Source organism: Rhopalosiphum maidis, chromosome 1 (assembly GCF_003676215.2).
Source record: "Rhopalosiphum maidis isolate BTI-1 chromosome 1, ASM367621v3, whole genome shotgun sequence".
NCBI lineage: Eukaryota > Metazoa > Arthropoda > Insecta > Hemiptera > Aphididae > Rhopalosiphum > Rhopalosiphum maidis.
Genome location: NC_040877.1, coordinates 59,640,630 through 59,656,811, shown reverse-complemented (window position 1 = coordinate 59,656,811; position 16,182 = coordinate 59,640,630). Strand labels below are relative to the sequence as shown.

The 16,182-nt window shown below is 26.4% G+C and overlaps 1 protein-coding gene across 2 annotated transcripts; it reads right to left on the bottom strand.

Annotated features, from left to right (window-relative positions):
- Window positions 1-4,563: 4,563 nt before the first annotated feature.
- Window positions 4,564-15,934, bottom strand: LOC113548049 (fatty acid-binding protein, muscle-like). Of its 2 annotated transcripts, none has more exons than XM_026948704.1 (3): window positions 15,726-15,934; window positions 5,750-6,030; window positions 4,564-4,789 (listed from the first exon to the last, which is right to left on the bottom strand). In XM_026948704.1, the coding sequence occupies exons 1-3, from the start codon at window positions 15,796-15,798 to the stop codon at window positions 4,736-4,738; spliced, it is 408 nt and encodes a 135-aa protein (XP_026804505.1). In that variant the 5' UTR covers window positions 15,799-15,934; the 3' UTR covers window positions 4,564-4,735. The 2 variants fall into 2 exon arrangements, with proteins under 2 accessions (XP_026804505.1, XP_026804504.1); XM_026948703.1 differs by lacking the exon at window positions 15,726-15,934 and adding an exon at window positions 10,932-11,252.
- Window positions 15,935-16,182: the final 248 nt, after the last annotated feature.

Here is a 16,182-nt window from a genome sequence, read left to right as displayed (position 1 = left end):
TAGTAGATAGGTACTAGGAACTAAGTTATAATTTTATAATTATTTTTTTTAAATTTTTTATAAAGAAACATACAATTTGTGCCTTAGGACAATAGGAATATGTGAAGACTATTTACACGAAGGAAAAAGCTACTCAGTGATATAACAATAGCTTTATTTGTTTTTTCTGTCCTTATTTTTTTATTAATTATTTATTAAGAAGATCTTTATACCAGTTTATTTTTAGTTGTCACGTGGAATTTTCAAAAATTGTACGAGTGACTAAATACAATTTCGTATAAGGAGGTTGAGGTGGGGAAAGAGTCTAATTATAAGAAAATAAAGATGCATTTTATGACCTGAGATCACAATCAATGGTTAATCCTAAGTATTAATCGGTTGGAAAGATAGATTCGGGATGTTAACTAAAAATACTTCAGGACAGCGAACAAGGTGAAGAGTAGGAGTAGAGTGTAAAAATGTTGTTTGATTTGGTTTAACTGACTGTTTATATTACCGTAGCTTAATGTCTTTAGCTGGAGTAGTTAATTTTTGAGATTTAGGGAAGCAACACGATGGGTCTTCATATATTTTTATTATTAACTTATCATTTGCAAACTCAATTACAATTATGTTTGGAGGGGTAGGTTAATCAATAGCATATTATTTATTAATTAAGTATGATAGAAGAGTATGAATGCTACATTGAGGGACTCCTGCACTAATGGTTGCAATTTTTGAAATTGAAAAGAGCCGAACCTCATATGGAAATGTCGTCGCTAAGGTAAAATTAAATCAGTAATTCCTAATTAGAATATTGGTGGAAGAAAAAGTTTTAATTCATAATGTAGCTCCTCGTGCCAGATTTTAATGAACGTTTGTAAGACATCATGGAACACATGGGAAACACATTTTTTTTTCAAGAGAAAAATATGTGGCATAAACTGACCTATGCAGTTGAGGAACGAAAATCAAACTGAAATACTGAATATAAGGTAGTAAAACTAGTAAAAATATTACTGGAGTAAATGTATGGTAAGATTCATTTTAGAAATAGTATTTAAAAAATGTTGGTAACGAAGGGACTTATATACGTCAATAGGAGAAATTTAAAAATTTTATCAGATTATTATGTAATTACTAATAAGTAAAATCTGCTCTAATAAATAGGTCAGCTAAAAATATGACAATGAGTGGGATATAACCTCAATAACCTTCTCCTCTTTGGATACGCCACTATTAAAATAATCAATAATTACTCGTTCTATATTGATTTATTTAGATGAGATAGTTTATAAAACTATAGTTATAAACTTAAGTTAAAAAAACAATAATTAGGCTTATAATAAATCAGTGGAGATACGTGAGTGGATGTATATTTATACATTAAATATATATACAGAAAAATGAGAATTTAAATTGAAACATTAATATTTAAATACACGTATATGTAAGAATAAATTAAATGTTTTACAAAATGTCAGTAGAAACTAAAATTAATTATGTATGTTTTTAAATTTGTTTAATTTTTTGCCGTAATTGAAAATAATCAATAAAGACAACTCACGCGTGTACTTATATTTGCATCAACTAATACTAAACAGTAAACATAATATTATACTCTGTTTTATTACCTATAATAATGATATTGTCGTAGGAAATTTACATTTTTGAATTCAATACTCATGTTGTTCATAAGTAATTTTTATTGTTACCAAACATTTTTAAATTAAATTTTTAGATTTTACATAATGATTTAATATTAATTATTAGTTTTATCTTTTATCTAAAAATAAATTAAATGTAGGAGTGATCTGAAATAGTTTGATTTTAGATAATATTTACATTTTATACTTGTATTTAATAATTACAAATTATATTTTTAAATAGTTTTTTATATGTTAAACAAATTATCTTATTTGAGTACCTAACACACGTTATTTTTATACGTCTTAATATTGTATAATACTCAATCGCATATTCTCATATTATGATGATACAAAGATCAGTTGAAAGATTTTTTTTTAAAATAAAGGTTTGAAATCGTATATTGTATTATATTATGATGTTATATTTTTTTGTATTTCATAAAGCGTAAATAACAAACATATACTTGCTTTGTACTTGCTTCGGCAGTATATATACTAAAATTGGAACGAATATATAATATTAATTTACTATACAAGATATAATAATATATAAATACCTACTTCATGATAATTGATAATACACATACACTTATATATTTATATATACACCAAATATAATAATTATTTAACAAATTCAATCAATAAGATGCAGATTAATGCATATTGCGTAATATACATATTATTAGTTTTAATATATTGAGGTATGAAAATAAAAAATAAGTGATGTATTGAGTAAAAAATAAATGAGAAAAAACTTAATCTATCTTAACTTTAACTGTGGAAAAATGAAGTTGAATATAAAATCAATATTTACTGAGAAATGAATGAATAAATATATGAGGCATAACTATACTGAATTTTGATGAAGGAAATTATAGAAAAGCTACAAGGGAAAAAAATATTTCCAAAATCTACAGTAAAAGCATAAATTCAATTAAGTTAACAAAACTGAATTAAAAATATAATAAGAACGCAGTGAATAAGATACAATACAAAAACAATTATTGCTAGTAACTAAAGAATACTAAAATAAAAATGGAAATTATAATGAAGTTGGGCAAAGCAATCAGGATAATTTCTATGTATACTTAAGAGAAAAAAAATATGTACCAACTTATTGTTTATGTTCAGGTAAATTTAGATACGTGACCACGCTCTCTAAGAGGGTTCACTGTATTAATTCGTAACTGCAATCAATCTATTGATAAAATAATTCAACCTACTTTAGTACTGATAATAGTAAAACTTAAAACTGATGTAATTTACGAATCGTAATTTAAAAACATAGCATGTTACTTGATATTTTTTCTGCAAAGAAAATCTATGTAGGTATCATAAATAGCTATGTTTTTGGGAGAGAAAAACAATGAACTATAAATTGTTTTCCTTGCATAGGAAAAATATAAAGTAGCGTACTACGTCCTTTTTGTCATGAAATTATAAATATCGACCACAGTTAATTTTGTGTAAGTGATCATGGTAGTGAAAACATATATCGAACGTAACGAAAATCACATAATATACCTAATTTATAATATAATTGAGATATTCACACATAATTTGAATGGGCATTTTTTTGGGGCAGTAAACATTTTACTAAGATTTTTATAAATAAGGTAGTTTCTGGTAGAAAATTGTACCTAGTTGGTTTTAAGTTCAAATATGGACAAAATTACTTATTTAAACAATAAATAATAATTAAAATTATTTTGTTATAATTTAAAACATTATTCGTGGAAAGTTCAAACTTATATGTATATTATTATATTATAATTTTACTTTACGCAATGGAAATTTTTATTTTTATTCTATTATCTATGTAGGTATACTACAATATGAATCTATTTTCTATTGTTTTACAGTATTTACAAAAAGATGTTATTACATTTTGAAATATATAAGTTGATATAATATAATATAAAATATAAATACATATTATTATAATAATAATCAAATTATAATGTATTATAATAAATGCAATATTTCTGGAAATAATAATATAAACCTACCGTAATACTAAAAGTAGAGTAAATTAATTTAATAGATATATCAAAAAACATATCACGAAATATATTAGAGATTTAGTGGTATAAATTGTTAACTGATAGACCACCATCTCCACTCAGAATTGTTTTTTATGTAGGTACAATAATAAGGAAATTATATATCATTGAATTCAAATTTAACACACCCATAATAATGACCCACTCCGCACCTAATATATAATAGAGTGGTATCCACTCGCCTATCTTCTTTTTTTTTTTTTATTAGAATCGTGCCTATTTTCCTCCAAATATTAAAATTATATATCCATTTCTAGATCATGAGCGGGGTGATAAATGTATTGATTTTACAATGGTAAAAAACTGCAATTTGTGTTTATTTTCTACTATATACACATTTATTATCTGCCCAATGTACATTATATTATAATACATATTCTTTCGTGAGGTGTAGCCCATTTGATCCCAAAATAAAAATAAAAAATGCTGATAATATTATATAGCACAAATGTGCTCATTTGGCATGCATCACGGCCACCCGTTTAATTGCTCTTCTTATGGACCTTATGTGTCTCGTATAATCAACCCTATTGACTGGCTTTGTGCAGACAAGCAAACGGTTTGTCCACCAACACTGCAATTACTGTAGTTCTGTGTATTTTTTGTTATTTTTTCTATTTTTTAAGTCTGTGTATTATTATTGTATGTATGTTTATTGTAATATTTTAAATTACTTTTTGTACGATAACTACCGTAAAAATTGTCCATATAGGCATGAATTATTTAATAATTAAAACAAATATTAGGTAAAAATTGATAATCATTTTATGATAGCACAAATTTTCATGTGTTTCTTATATTTTTACCGATTACAGTAACTGCTTACACACCAAATACTAAGGATAAGATTAATAATAATTACAAGACCGTTATTAAAATTAAATAAATATAGTTCGTGTAATTATGTCATTAATCAGTAATCACATGTATAACATTATAATTAATAAATATAGTAGGTCAAATTTCGAATAAGTTGTAAAAGATCTGAATTTTATAGTAATTAAATGGTACAATTAATATTATACATATTGTAATACATTATATTTATTGGACTGGTTTGTAGACCCTGGTACAAGTGATGTCATCGACAGTCAAGACCTGAAAATCGAAAAGCACATCTTTATTAATATTTAATATTTTTTATTACAAGATTTTGCTTAGGTCTTAAAAATTAAAATATATTATAATTTTTTTGTAACAATTTTCAGGTTTTCCATACAAACTTTTAGAACGATCTCGGGTTAGCAAGTGATGTTAAAACCCATATTTTGAGTTTTTTTAATCACTCAATTAGTAAGTGCTTAAAAGGTATCTATCATAAAAATCGACTGCTATAAAGACTAAAACTTTTAAGTCGCATGCATCATGATCATAAAAATTGTAGAAGTAGTAAATGACAAAAAAACCTCAATTTTTACGCAATTATATTTTTAAACTAAATTGAAATTATTAACCACTTACGATCTATAATATTTAAATTTAGATTTATAATTTACTGCTAAATAGCCGGTTTCAAAAATCAGAAAAAGTGAAAATTAAGATTAATTTTGGTCGATTTTAAATTATTCTCAATGATTACTTAATTTTACGATTATAATTTATATCTATACAGTATGTCAGTTTATACATACACATCAGTATTGAGTAAACACTGAAGCATTATAGTTATAAATTAAAAATTGTCTTTTTATAATTTATTAAAAAATTATTTATTTATTTAAGGTTATTGATTTTTTACGTTAAGGTCAATAAAGACACTTAAATACTTAATATATTGACTATTATAAAAATAAAAGCCAAATGATATGTATATAATATTATATATGTAATGAGCCCCTATACTATGTGTATAGTATGTATAGTATATATAATATATATAAATATATAATGGAACATCAATTAAATGACTCTAACAATTAATCTTTTTACATAAATATAATACATTTCGTCATTTAATTTATTATAGCTGTATTAGTATCATTATTTTGTAATTGTTATTATAGTCTAGGTTATTGTACTTAACCCCCATTTTAATGGCAGATTTATTAGCTATTTTACCATTTTCAACTGATCTGGTTCGAATTCCCTGACGATCGTGGTGTCGCTATGTTTGTCGCATTTTTGAGTGTGTACTAGCTTGTTTCCATCTTGAATGATAGTCGACTTCACTTTGCGGCCATCGGGTGTCTCCTCATCGAATTCCTCGTTGAGTTTGAACGCGATCGATGAGTTTTTGAACGTTGAGTTTGACGATAGCACAAATTTGCCATCATCGCTTTTGGTCAGCTCCACCACCGGAGATACGGTATTACCTAATTTACGGGTCATCATTCCAACACCTACAAGACAAAATAAGAAACGTACAATAATATAATATAGTTAAAACTGTTCCAAAAAAAAACAAGTATTAATTTTCTCAAATTAAAACTGTGAAACCTAATTTAAGTACCTACTAATATTAATATTACGATTTAAAATAACCCATATATTTACATAAAGTCAATATAATTTATATCAATATGACAATATAGGTAGTAGGTAGTTTACTACGTGAATACTTTGTTCTTTAATCTGAGCTAATAACAGATTTTCAATATATTAAAATAATTATCGATTATTTATTTTTTATTTTTGTATCATTAGATAAACGATTTAAGTGTATAAAAAGATAGTTAATGATTTTACGCTTTATTTTAATTAATATTATTAATAAACTCACTAAACTTTTTTAGATCCGTATAGTTAATAAATTAGCCAACTAAAATTGATAATTTTATTATCAACATCTTTTGAAAAAAAGCTCTATCAGAATACATTAAAAACATAGTTGTTCATATTTAAAAAAACAAAGTTGATTTTTCTGTTGGTACAACCGCAAGCTTAAAAAATTTGAAATTGTGATGAAAACATTTCAGTTAAAAATAAAGAAACAAGTCTTTTTTTGAAATTTTATATTGTTGATTCATAATCATTAATAATCACACTCTGTATATAAATGATATAAAAATTATTTTTCATATTAAGTATGTATAATATATATATAGTTTCATTCTAAATCTTAAGTTAATATGATGTAATTATGTTACAATAAAGTGATACAAAAGTTTTATTGTAGCAAGAATAGTTGTTATAGTAATTTTAATGATACTTTGCTCCTTGACGATCAACAAATTAAATGCATTTAATGATTTTATCTCGATAAGACTAATTATTGTACAAATCCAATCGACTTTACCGATGTACATTGAGAATCATACATCTATCAATCTACCATAGTCATATTATGCAGTAATGCATTAATACAGTATAATTAGAGAAGTTGGACAAATATACTTAATTAAACTTTACATTACTAACTTGGTCGTAGAATACTTTAGGTACATCAAATTCTACGAATAATTCAAATGTATGTTATGTGGTATAAACTAACCTATCTATTATTCAGGTAATTATACTATACGTAATCCTATATAGGTAATATATTATATTATTAAGAGATGCACGGTACGAACTACTAACTAGTTTAGTAGTTTATTCCTTGTAATTTGTATATATTATTATTCCTAACGCGTGTAGTCATATAATCTAACTACCTATATACTATGATTTGGGTTTGAAGTGTAGTACGATGTTCGATATTTAAATTTCTTGGTACAAAAAAAAAATATAAAACATAATATCGTGTTGTCATAAAACAATGAAATTATGATATAAAATGATACAAACAATTACATTAAAAATATTTGTTTAGAAAAAAAAGATCATAACAACCAAAAAGAAATTGTGTATTGAGTAATAACTAATGAATAGCTCTTAAAAAGTTAAAATCATAATATTACATTAATACCGCATGTTTGCATCAATGTAAAAGTAAATATTTTCTACAGACGTATCAAAATGTTAATATTGATTTGTTATTACATCAAATAGGTACTTGTTAATTATAATGTAATGATTGTTTTTTTTTATTTTCAGATACCTAGTTGACCAAATGTATATTTATTAGGCGTACATAAAATTTGTTGATAGTTTAATAGATTTTACAGATTACAAAAAGTGGTCAGAATTCCGTAGATCGCAGATATATAATTGATATATTCAGGTTTAATGTTTAACCATTAATCATTAGCAACTATAGCTACCATAATATTTGTTACTTTATTACTTGTTAAACTGTTTTTAATGGAATCCAATAAAAGACTGACTAATATACATAATTGTGTGCTGTGTAGTGAAATTCTATTATATTTTACGACAGAAAAAATATTACAGAGAAAGAAAAAAAGTCTATTAATCACGTAAATAGGTACGTATAAACAGATAATTTTAGGAGAAAATAAAGTATTTTTGATAATTTTTTTTTGCATTACTTGCAATAATAACAATGAGTATATAACAGTAATAATAAATGTACGTATGTAGTAGCATAAAAAAATTGAGTGTTAGTGAGCCGTAGTGTAATAATAATAATAATAATAATAATGATAATGCGCTCTCTTCGTTTCGGTAAAAGAATTTCACCTGTGGCCAATGACCCGTTTCCAGCTTATTAAAGTAAACAGTATAGAAACTATTTGTATGTAGGGATTTCGGGTGTATTTACATATTTTGGATAATCTAGTTATATTATAACATTAAATGGATATTTCACATATTACTGCTGCACTAATAAGCGACTCGCGAATGAATTCAAGTTATGTGTATAGAATGCATTAACAATTATTAACAATAATATACAATGTACCTATACTGAAATAACTTTAGCTGTCTATACTGACGGATATAACAATTAACAGAAGTTCTCAAACTGTGGTACCCGAATAGCCAGACGGTAGTACAGAAAATAAATCTAATTTTTCTTTTTATTTATTAATGTTTGTGCCAAATCTAATATTATTTTGTATTGATTTTTATATTTTGTATAAATAATTATTTACTAGCATTTCTGCATGTTATAATATTGTTATACAAAATTTACGAGAATAAAGTTTATATCTACCACAATGAATAATTAATTGTAGTAGGAATAGATTCTTTTGTTTAATCGGTAATTATAATGTATACCTATATTAATAAATAATGTACACAACTACATATGTTGAGCTGTTACACGCAGTGCGCACACTATTACCGGTTGTGTTCAATGTAACAATATATCTATATTTAAATACCTATTTATGAATTTTAGAAAAATAGCTAGGTGCGTAAAATAGCTCTTGATATTGTTATTGTTGTGCCACTATTACCACTTCTAAATCAAATCAAATTGATACATTAATATCGGCGCATATTAAATTATTATTAATGTTAGTATTTTATTGTATTAAAAAGTATGATAAACTCAATTGAATATTTTCACTAACGAATTTGACTACAAGGTCTGTACTGTGTGTACAAATAGCAGAAATATAATTTATAGAAAGATATAATTTTAATTAAACCCACTAATCAGAATAAATCAATCGATACAGTAAGCATTTGTCTGTACCAATACGTCCGGTCTAAATTATATTAATCTAACTATTTACTATAGTAAAATATATTGTATTATATAGAACCTACGTCGTACATAGTATTGACACCACGAGTCATATAATAATATAGTGCAGTATTTATTTAAAACGACGTGTGATAACCAATATACAGTAGTTATATAATTATAATGATTATAAAGGAATAATTTTTTGTCAATACGCATACACGTGCCGAATCGTCGAAACATTAAAGTTAATATATTTACGATATTATATTATAATATTTTACAAGACACGTATAAGAGTCGTGCATGTAATTATTCTCAACAAGTAAAAACAACATTTTTTGAATATTTCATGTATATATATAATATGTATACATTTTCGCGATCTTGTAACGTTTTCACATTAGTGCCGGATCGCCACGACTAAATTATTTAACAGTTTTTTAAAAATATAAATTAAATATACAGAAACGCGGGGCGTTGGCCGTCGGGTTGCTGTGCGGGGGTTGCGTACTTACGTATCACTCGCCCCGCCGCACTGTAATGTACGGACAATATAATACATTGTAAAAGCGCGATTACGATTTTTTTTTTTGTTTCAAAAAAGGCGACGAATGACGGCGAATAAACACAAATAACACAACATATAATGCTAATAGTCGTGTAAAATATTGACTTTATTATTTTAATTAGGGTCGCCACTCAATAATCTTTCTCCAAAATCCGCTTGGTAAAATATATAGTTATATTGAGAATAAATGCGTCCATCCGTTTTATAGTCCGCGGGGTTATCGCGTTCGGGGAGTGTAAAATGTTTTTGTAAAATTAGTTTGAAAAAAAACGATTAATAGTAAAACGCAAATGTAATATTATTGTTATTATCGAATATATTTCACGTGTTATAATGTGTGAACGTAAAACGGAAAAAAAAGTACAATTACGACTGAAGTAAAAATAAAAATAATATTAATAAATAAATAGGAAATTCGTGCAATATAACATATTATCGTGGAAATTTTGAGAAAAATAATTGCCGATTTACGTAGTCACGTATAATCATATAGTTCGAAACATAAACTCGGCCGGTCCACCACAATCCGGATTAGGAATTTGGAACGTCTGCATCTGGGAGAATGGTTTTTTTCGAAAATTAATGTTCGAGATCTCTGGTGTACTCGTGACCTATTTACGGTCGTATAGTGGCACCTCGGGGTTAGTGGGTAAGTGGGTGGGTGGATAAGTAGTGGGGGAACGTAGCGGCGATGGCGTGCGCGACTGTAGTCACCGTCGTCGTAATCGTTAAAACGAGCGCGGCCGAAGAGAAACGTTCGGTAGCGTACCTATCTATCTATATAATAAAGTAATATAAAATATCGTTTTTTACTCGCAGCTGTTACCGGTCTGTTTCCGTCGCACGGCGTTGATAGTAATTATTATGCAGTTAAATACTTAAATCTCTAAATCGTGTCGCACGTGTGAATTTAGATGACTACCTACCTATAACAATATTATACGTATACATCAGCCGTGACGTCATAATATTTCTACCGGTGACCAAACGGTCTATACGCGTACACACAACGTGCCTGCAATACATATACGTGATATTTAAATTATAATTTATCAAGACACGATTAAAACACAAGTAACTGGTGTGTGATAAGTGCAGTGTATATAGACTCGTAGTACCTATATAGATATTATAATAATACAATAATAAAAACAATAATAATAATGTAGGATTAACATACGAAATCTTACCCAAAGCTTTCATGTACTCGTCGAATTTTTCGCTAGAGCTCAGCTTATATTTTTTGTTCATAAAAGCTTCCATGATCGCAACCGGAGAAGTTAAACGAAATCGATCGACGACGGTAAAAATCTACAGTATTTATATATAGACGTTCTAGATACTATTTACAACACTGCTGTCGTGTACGGTGTTGCAGGCAGGTACGTATAGGCGAGTACTGCAGACGAGAGACGGAAAACGAATGGGCGAACCGCGTATCGTGCGTAGAACGATATTAGAATATATATATACTGACGAAGAGCGTCGGTTCCACTACTACGCTACGGAGTATAATACTACGCTATATATTATATTATCAAACCGTAGCGGTGCCGGGGTCCGTCCCATTTTATATACGTTGAGTCTTCCTGACCGACCGATCGAACCCGCGCTGGTTTCCCATAATACAATGTTCAGGATTGATAACAGTATAATATGTTATCGTAATGATGTTGTTACAGTATTTATAACAATATATTTATTATCATCACATTTTGCAGAAGCTTCTCACATTCGATGGTCCATAGTCGTCTGAGCTGTGCGAGTACTAAGTACACGCACACATGCGCATAACAGTTCAAAGGCTATAAATATAAGACCGGTCAATATGTATATATACATAATACTATGTACGATGCGTTAGCGCAAATGCCTGCAGAGACGTTTTATGAGTTATAATAATCACCGGAATATACACTAATTCAAAACTACTAATTACACTTTATTACCTTAAGGTGTTCGATTATATCTAATACCTATTTGTTTACAGGAAGTACACAAGTCTGCAATAATATGTTTATTATAATAATTAATAATAAATAATAATCTATATCATAATCGTTTTTGTAACTAACCGATGGTCATCTAGGTATAATAATGTAGGCAGTAGGCACACATTGGACTTGAGTACAACGATATGATATATTGATGTAGTATGACGTAATTGTATATTTATATATGATTAGTATTTAGTATACGTTTGTAAAAGTACAATCAAATTACCGACAAAAAAAAAACAGTATAATATTTAACCAATTAAAGATATTTATATTTCTCATTAACGATTTTTTTTAAATTCAAGCAAAGACGAAAACCTGTGATTTTCTTATAATATGAAAGTACTAAAATATGCAACGAAATAATATATTTAGGTATGGCGTAATTGTATATTTATATATGATTAGTATTTAGTATACGTTTATAAAAATACAATCAAATTATCGAAAAAAAAAACAGTATGATATTGGTCCAATTAAAAATATTTATATTTCTCATTACTATTTTTTTTTTTTTTTTTTTTTTAATAAATCTAAGCTGAAAAAACTTGTAATTTACTTATAATATGAAAGTACTAAAATATGTTATGATATAATATACGTATTGAGGTATGACGTATAATTGTATATTTAAATATGATTAGTGTACGTTTGTAAAAATACAATCAAATTACCGACACAAAAAATCAGTATGATATTTGGCCAATTAAAGATATTTATACTCGTATTTATTATTTATCAATATTGGTTTTCTTGAATAAATTTTAGCATACTAAAAATATTAAGTAAAGAGTTAAAATGTATACCTTCGTATTTTAACATATTTACAACAAGTGTATACAAAAAAAAGTATCAAAATAAATAAATCAGTAATAATTAGTATAATATATTTAATTAGCCATATGGGTAACTCAGATATTAGTAATATATTTTTGTAACTAAAGGTCTCTTTCAAAGTTGTTTTTACAAAATAACTAATATCATCAATGTCAATGTCGTGGTAATTTCAAAATTACTAGTAAGTAAAACATAAATAGAATTGAAGAACGTTAACGGTATACATATTTTTTGTCAATACAAAATTAAGACATAGCCATTGCCCATGACCGTCAATGTATATTTTATTTTTGAAACAGTTTCTCAATTTTCATAAATTGCTACAGTGTATCCGACACTCCTACAAGAGAATAAACATTAAATTGAATTGTTATAACATACATATTATACTTTAAAATTTAATTTAAAAAAAAGGTTTTATATCTTTACTAAAACCATTCATTTTTACTTAAGTATATTAAATTATACTGAAACTAGATGAAACTGCATTATATAATATACATTTTTATTGTTTGTATTGGGATTGGTATAGGTTATAGACTATAATATAAACAATATTTCATTTATTCAATATTTCATGTAATATTTCATATTTCATAGTCTGAAATGTGGGTCTATATAATATTAAGTTTATTCGCAGCAATAACATTTTTCGAACAAGTTTATTTATGTTTAATTTTGCTAAATTATTTATACTGTATGTTCATATTTACATTGATGTTAATAAACTAAAAAAATATATTTATTTGACTATAAATAATATAATTTTATCGATATATAACGAATAAATTAATAAATATAATACAATATAATAATTATAATATTACAGTTAGACAGTTAGGTAAATGGTTTTTTTTTAAATATAAATTATAAAATACCATCACCAATATTAAAAGTTAATTTAGAAATTTAAAATACATAAAAATCAAGTTAAACGGGAGATATTGATAATTTTAAATTGAAACTTATTTAATAATTTATCTACAAAAACTTCTGCAAATTATTTATACAGAGTGAGCAGAAAACTTTTATATTTTATTTATGAAAATTATATTGTTGTTTGTTTGAAAATATATTATACTAATTTCTTAATTTTTAATAATAGTATATATAATATTCCAATTTTATAATTTGAATTTGCAAATACTTAAAACGCAAATAAACTTTTTATTGATCTAATTATATAAGATTTATATACAATATACATTAGCTATTTATATATTTAAAACACACGCACCATTACAAATTAACTGGTGAAACCTTATGTAATTTAAAACTAGTAGGTTTTTTAGTTATTTCTTGTGTTATGCTTAATGATAGATGTTATACTGCCTATAGGCCCAAGCGTTAGGCGCAGAATGAAATTCAATGGTATATTACCTATATTATAATATTATATATCGTATATTGTATATTCTGTATGTAAATAATACCATTGATCATTAAATGTAATTGTTGAAATAAAAATGATTGTATTATACTTATTTGTCACACATTTTTAAAATAAAATACATTTATGCTATAAAATTACGCTTTATAGGTAATAATAAAGTGTTAAATGAAAATAGCACACATTAGTTACATACATAAATGTACCTATAATAATATTAAATTAACTTTGACGGCATTGAAAGCGGATATCGATATCACGATATTATAGAAACAGTACCGGTATAGAACGGTATACTGTAACATCGGTAAATGCCAGAAAATCACAATACCGGATACCATATACTTGAAACCGTGTTACTGTATAGCGAACATTTTTATTATGATATGCACTATTTATTTAACCCACTAACCAGTATACCGAAAAAACTGCGGTCCGCGGCGTCGAACCACGTATAAATAGTAAACGGTATTATGGTATACCGTTTAAGCGGTATTTGAACAATAACCGGTTAATCGGTGTACCGATATAAGACATTAAACTGAAAAAACTGTCAACCCTAAACTAGTTACAAAGTATTAATTATATTAATTTAATATCATAGAATTATCCATAGACCTATATGTCTATGATATTACTGAAAATGAATTATATATATTTAAGTAGGTATCAAAACATAATAATTTTGATTAAAATTAAAGGGAATTAAAGCAAATTCAATCAAATATCTGGATATTTTAATAATTGCTCATATAAATCGTAACACGTTGTTTATATTCTTAAGTCTTCGGGTACACTTTGCGGATTACCTAGAATTGTATGTACTGATTATTAATATAATATATAGATGAAACATAACCTTTAAGAAAAATATTTGATGAAAACTATATTTTTGATAAAAATTTTTTCATTTAAAATTTACATCAATTGGTTTTTTTATAATATAGCATAATATATGATATTAATGCAATATAAGAATATAATAACAGTTTTTTTACTTAAAATTAAATTATATTAAGAATAAGAGTAAAAATATTTAAATTGGTATTAGCATTTTATCAAACGATATTATGAAATTTATTGAAAACCGCAATCGAATTGCTTCCATTTGTTCACGAATTCACCAGTTATACAATAATACATAACAAATAATTTAATTTACCTATAATTTATATAAATGTATTTACTTTGAAAAAGTGAAGTTTTTAAAGTAAATGTAACTTTTCATGTTTTTCTACTGACTGAAATAATAATACATAAGGTGACTACAATAGTCAATAATTGTTGGATAAATAAAAACCTGTAAGATGTGTGTCTTACACTATTACACTATTGCGTTGTTCTCGAATGTCCTAAAAAATTATTTTGATGCAAATCAATACAAGATTAAAAATATAATAATTTTTTATTTTAATTAAAATTTGAATTGCACTAAAAAAAATAGTGGTCGAGAAAAATGACGTTTAAAAATCTTTAACGACTTATTGAAACATAATATAAAATCATTCACGTCTTCCTAAAATTAATATTACTATGGTATAGTATATGATGATATGATGTACATTAGTACTTAAGTCCAAACATTAAAAACGTTGAATACGTGTCGCTATTAAATCCAAAATATTTATCTCAAAACGAACGCGTCAACGGTTATTAGGACGTATATAATACGATTAAGGCGCGTATATTATACTACATCGGTAGGTATATGCGTATATTTTTTTCTGTAAAATAATAAATTATAATCGACGACGACTTACCGAGAGCTTTCATGTAATCGTCGAATTTTTCGCTGGACTCCAGCTTGTATTTTTTGTCGAATATCAGAGACATAATTATGCAGTATAGCTGACTTTGGTTCGGGTCTGTTTCCCAATAATATAATATACTCCCGGTATAATATATTCAATATTGTATATATACTGAAATATTATTTGTCACGTTTAGGACGTCAGACGATCACTGTACGCGAGCACACAGGTACCGAGCGTATTTATAGCAGTCGGCGCGCGGTGGAGGCATTTGCACCGATTTCGAGACGCTCGTTCGGTCCGGTCGGTTTCAACGAACGAGAAATTATTATACAATGCACCAACTGCACTATATATGTACACAATAATATTATTATAATATAAACCAAACCCGTCCTTGGCATCCAATTAGATGACCACAGATTGACACGGGTGCACGCATCACTGTGTATGATTGTATAATACC

Coding starts and splice junctions, on each gene's coding strand:
- LOC113548049 (XM_026948704.1), bottom strand. CDS start 15,798: ATGTCTCTGATATTCGACAAAAAATACAAGCTGGAGTCCAGCGAAAAA. Junction 6,031..15,725: donor CGATTACATGAAAGCTCTCG/GTAAGTCGTCGT, acceptor TTTGTCTTGTAG/GTGTTGGAATGATGACCCGT. Junction 4,790..5,749: donor AACCAGATCAGTTGAAAATG/GTAAAATAGCTA, acceptor TTCGATTTTCAG/GTCTTGACTGTCGATGACAT.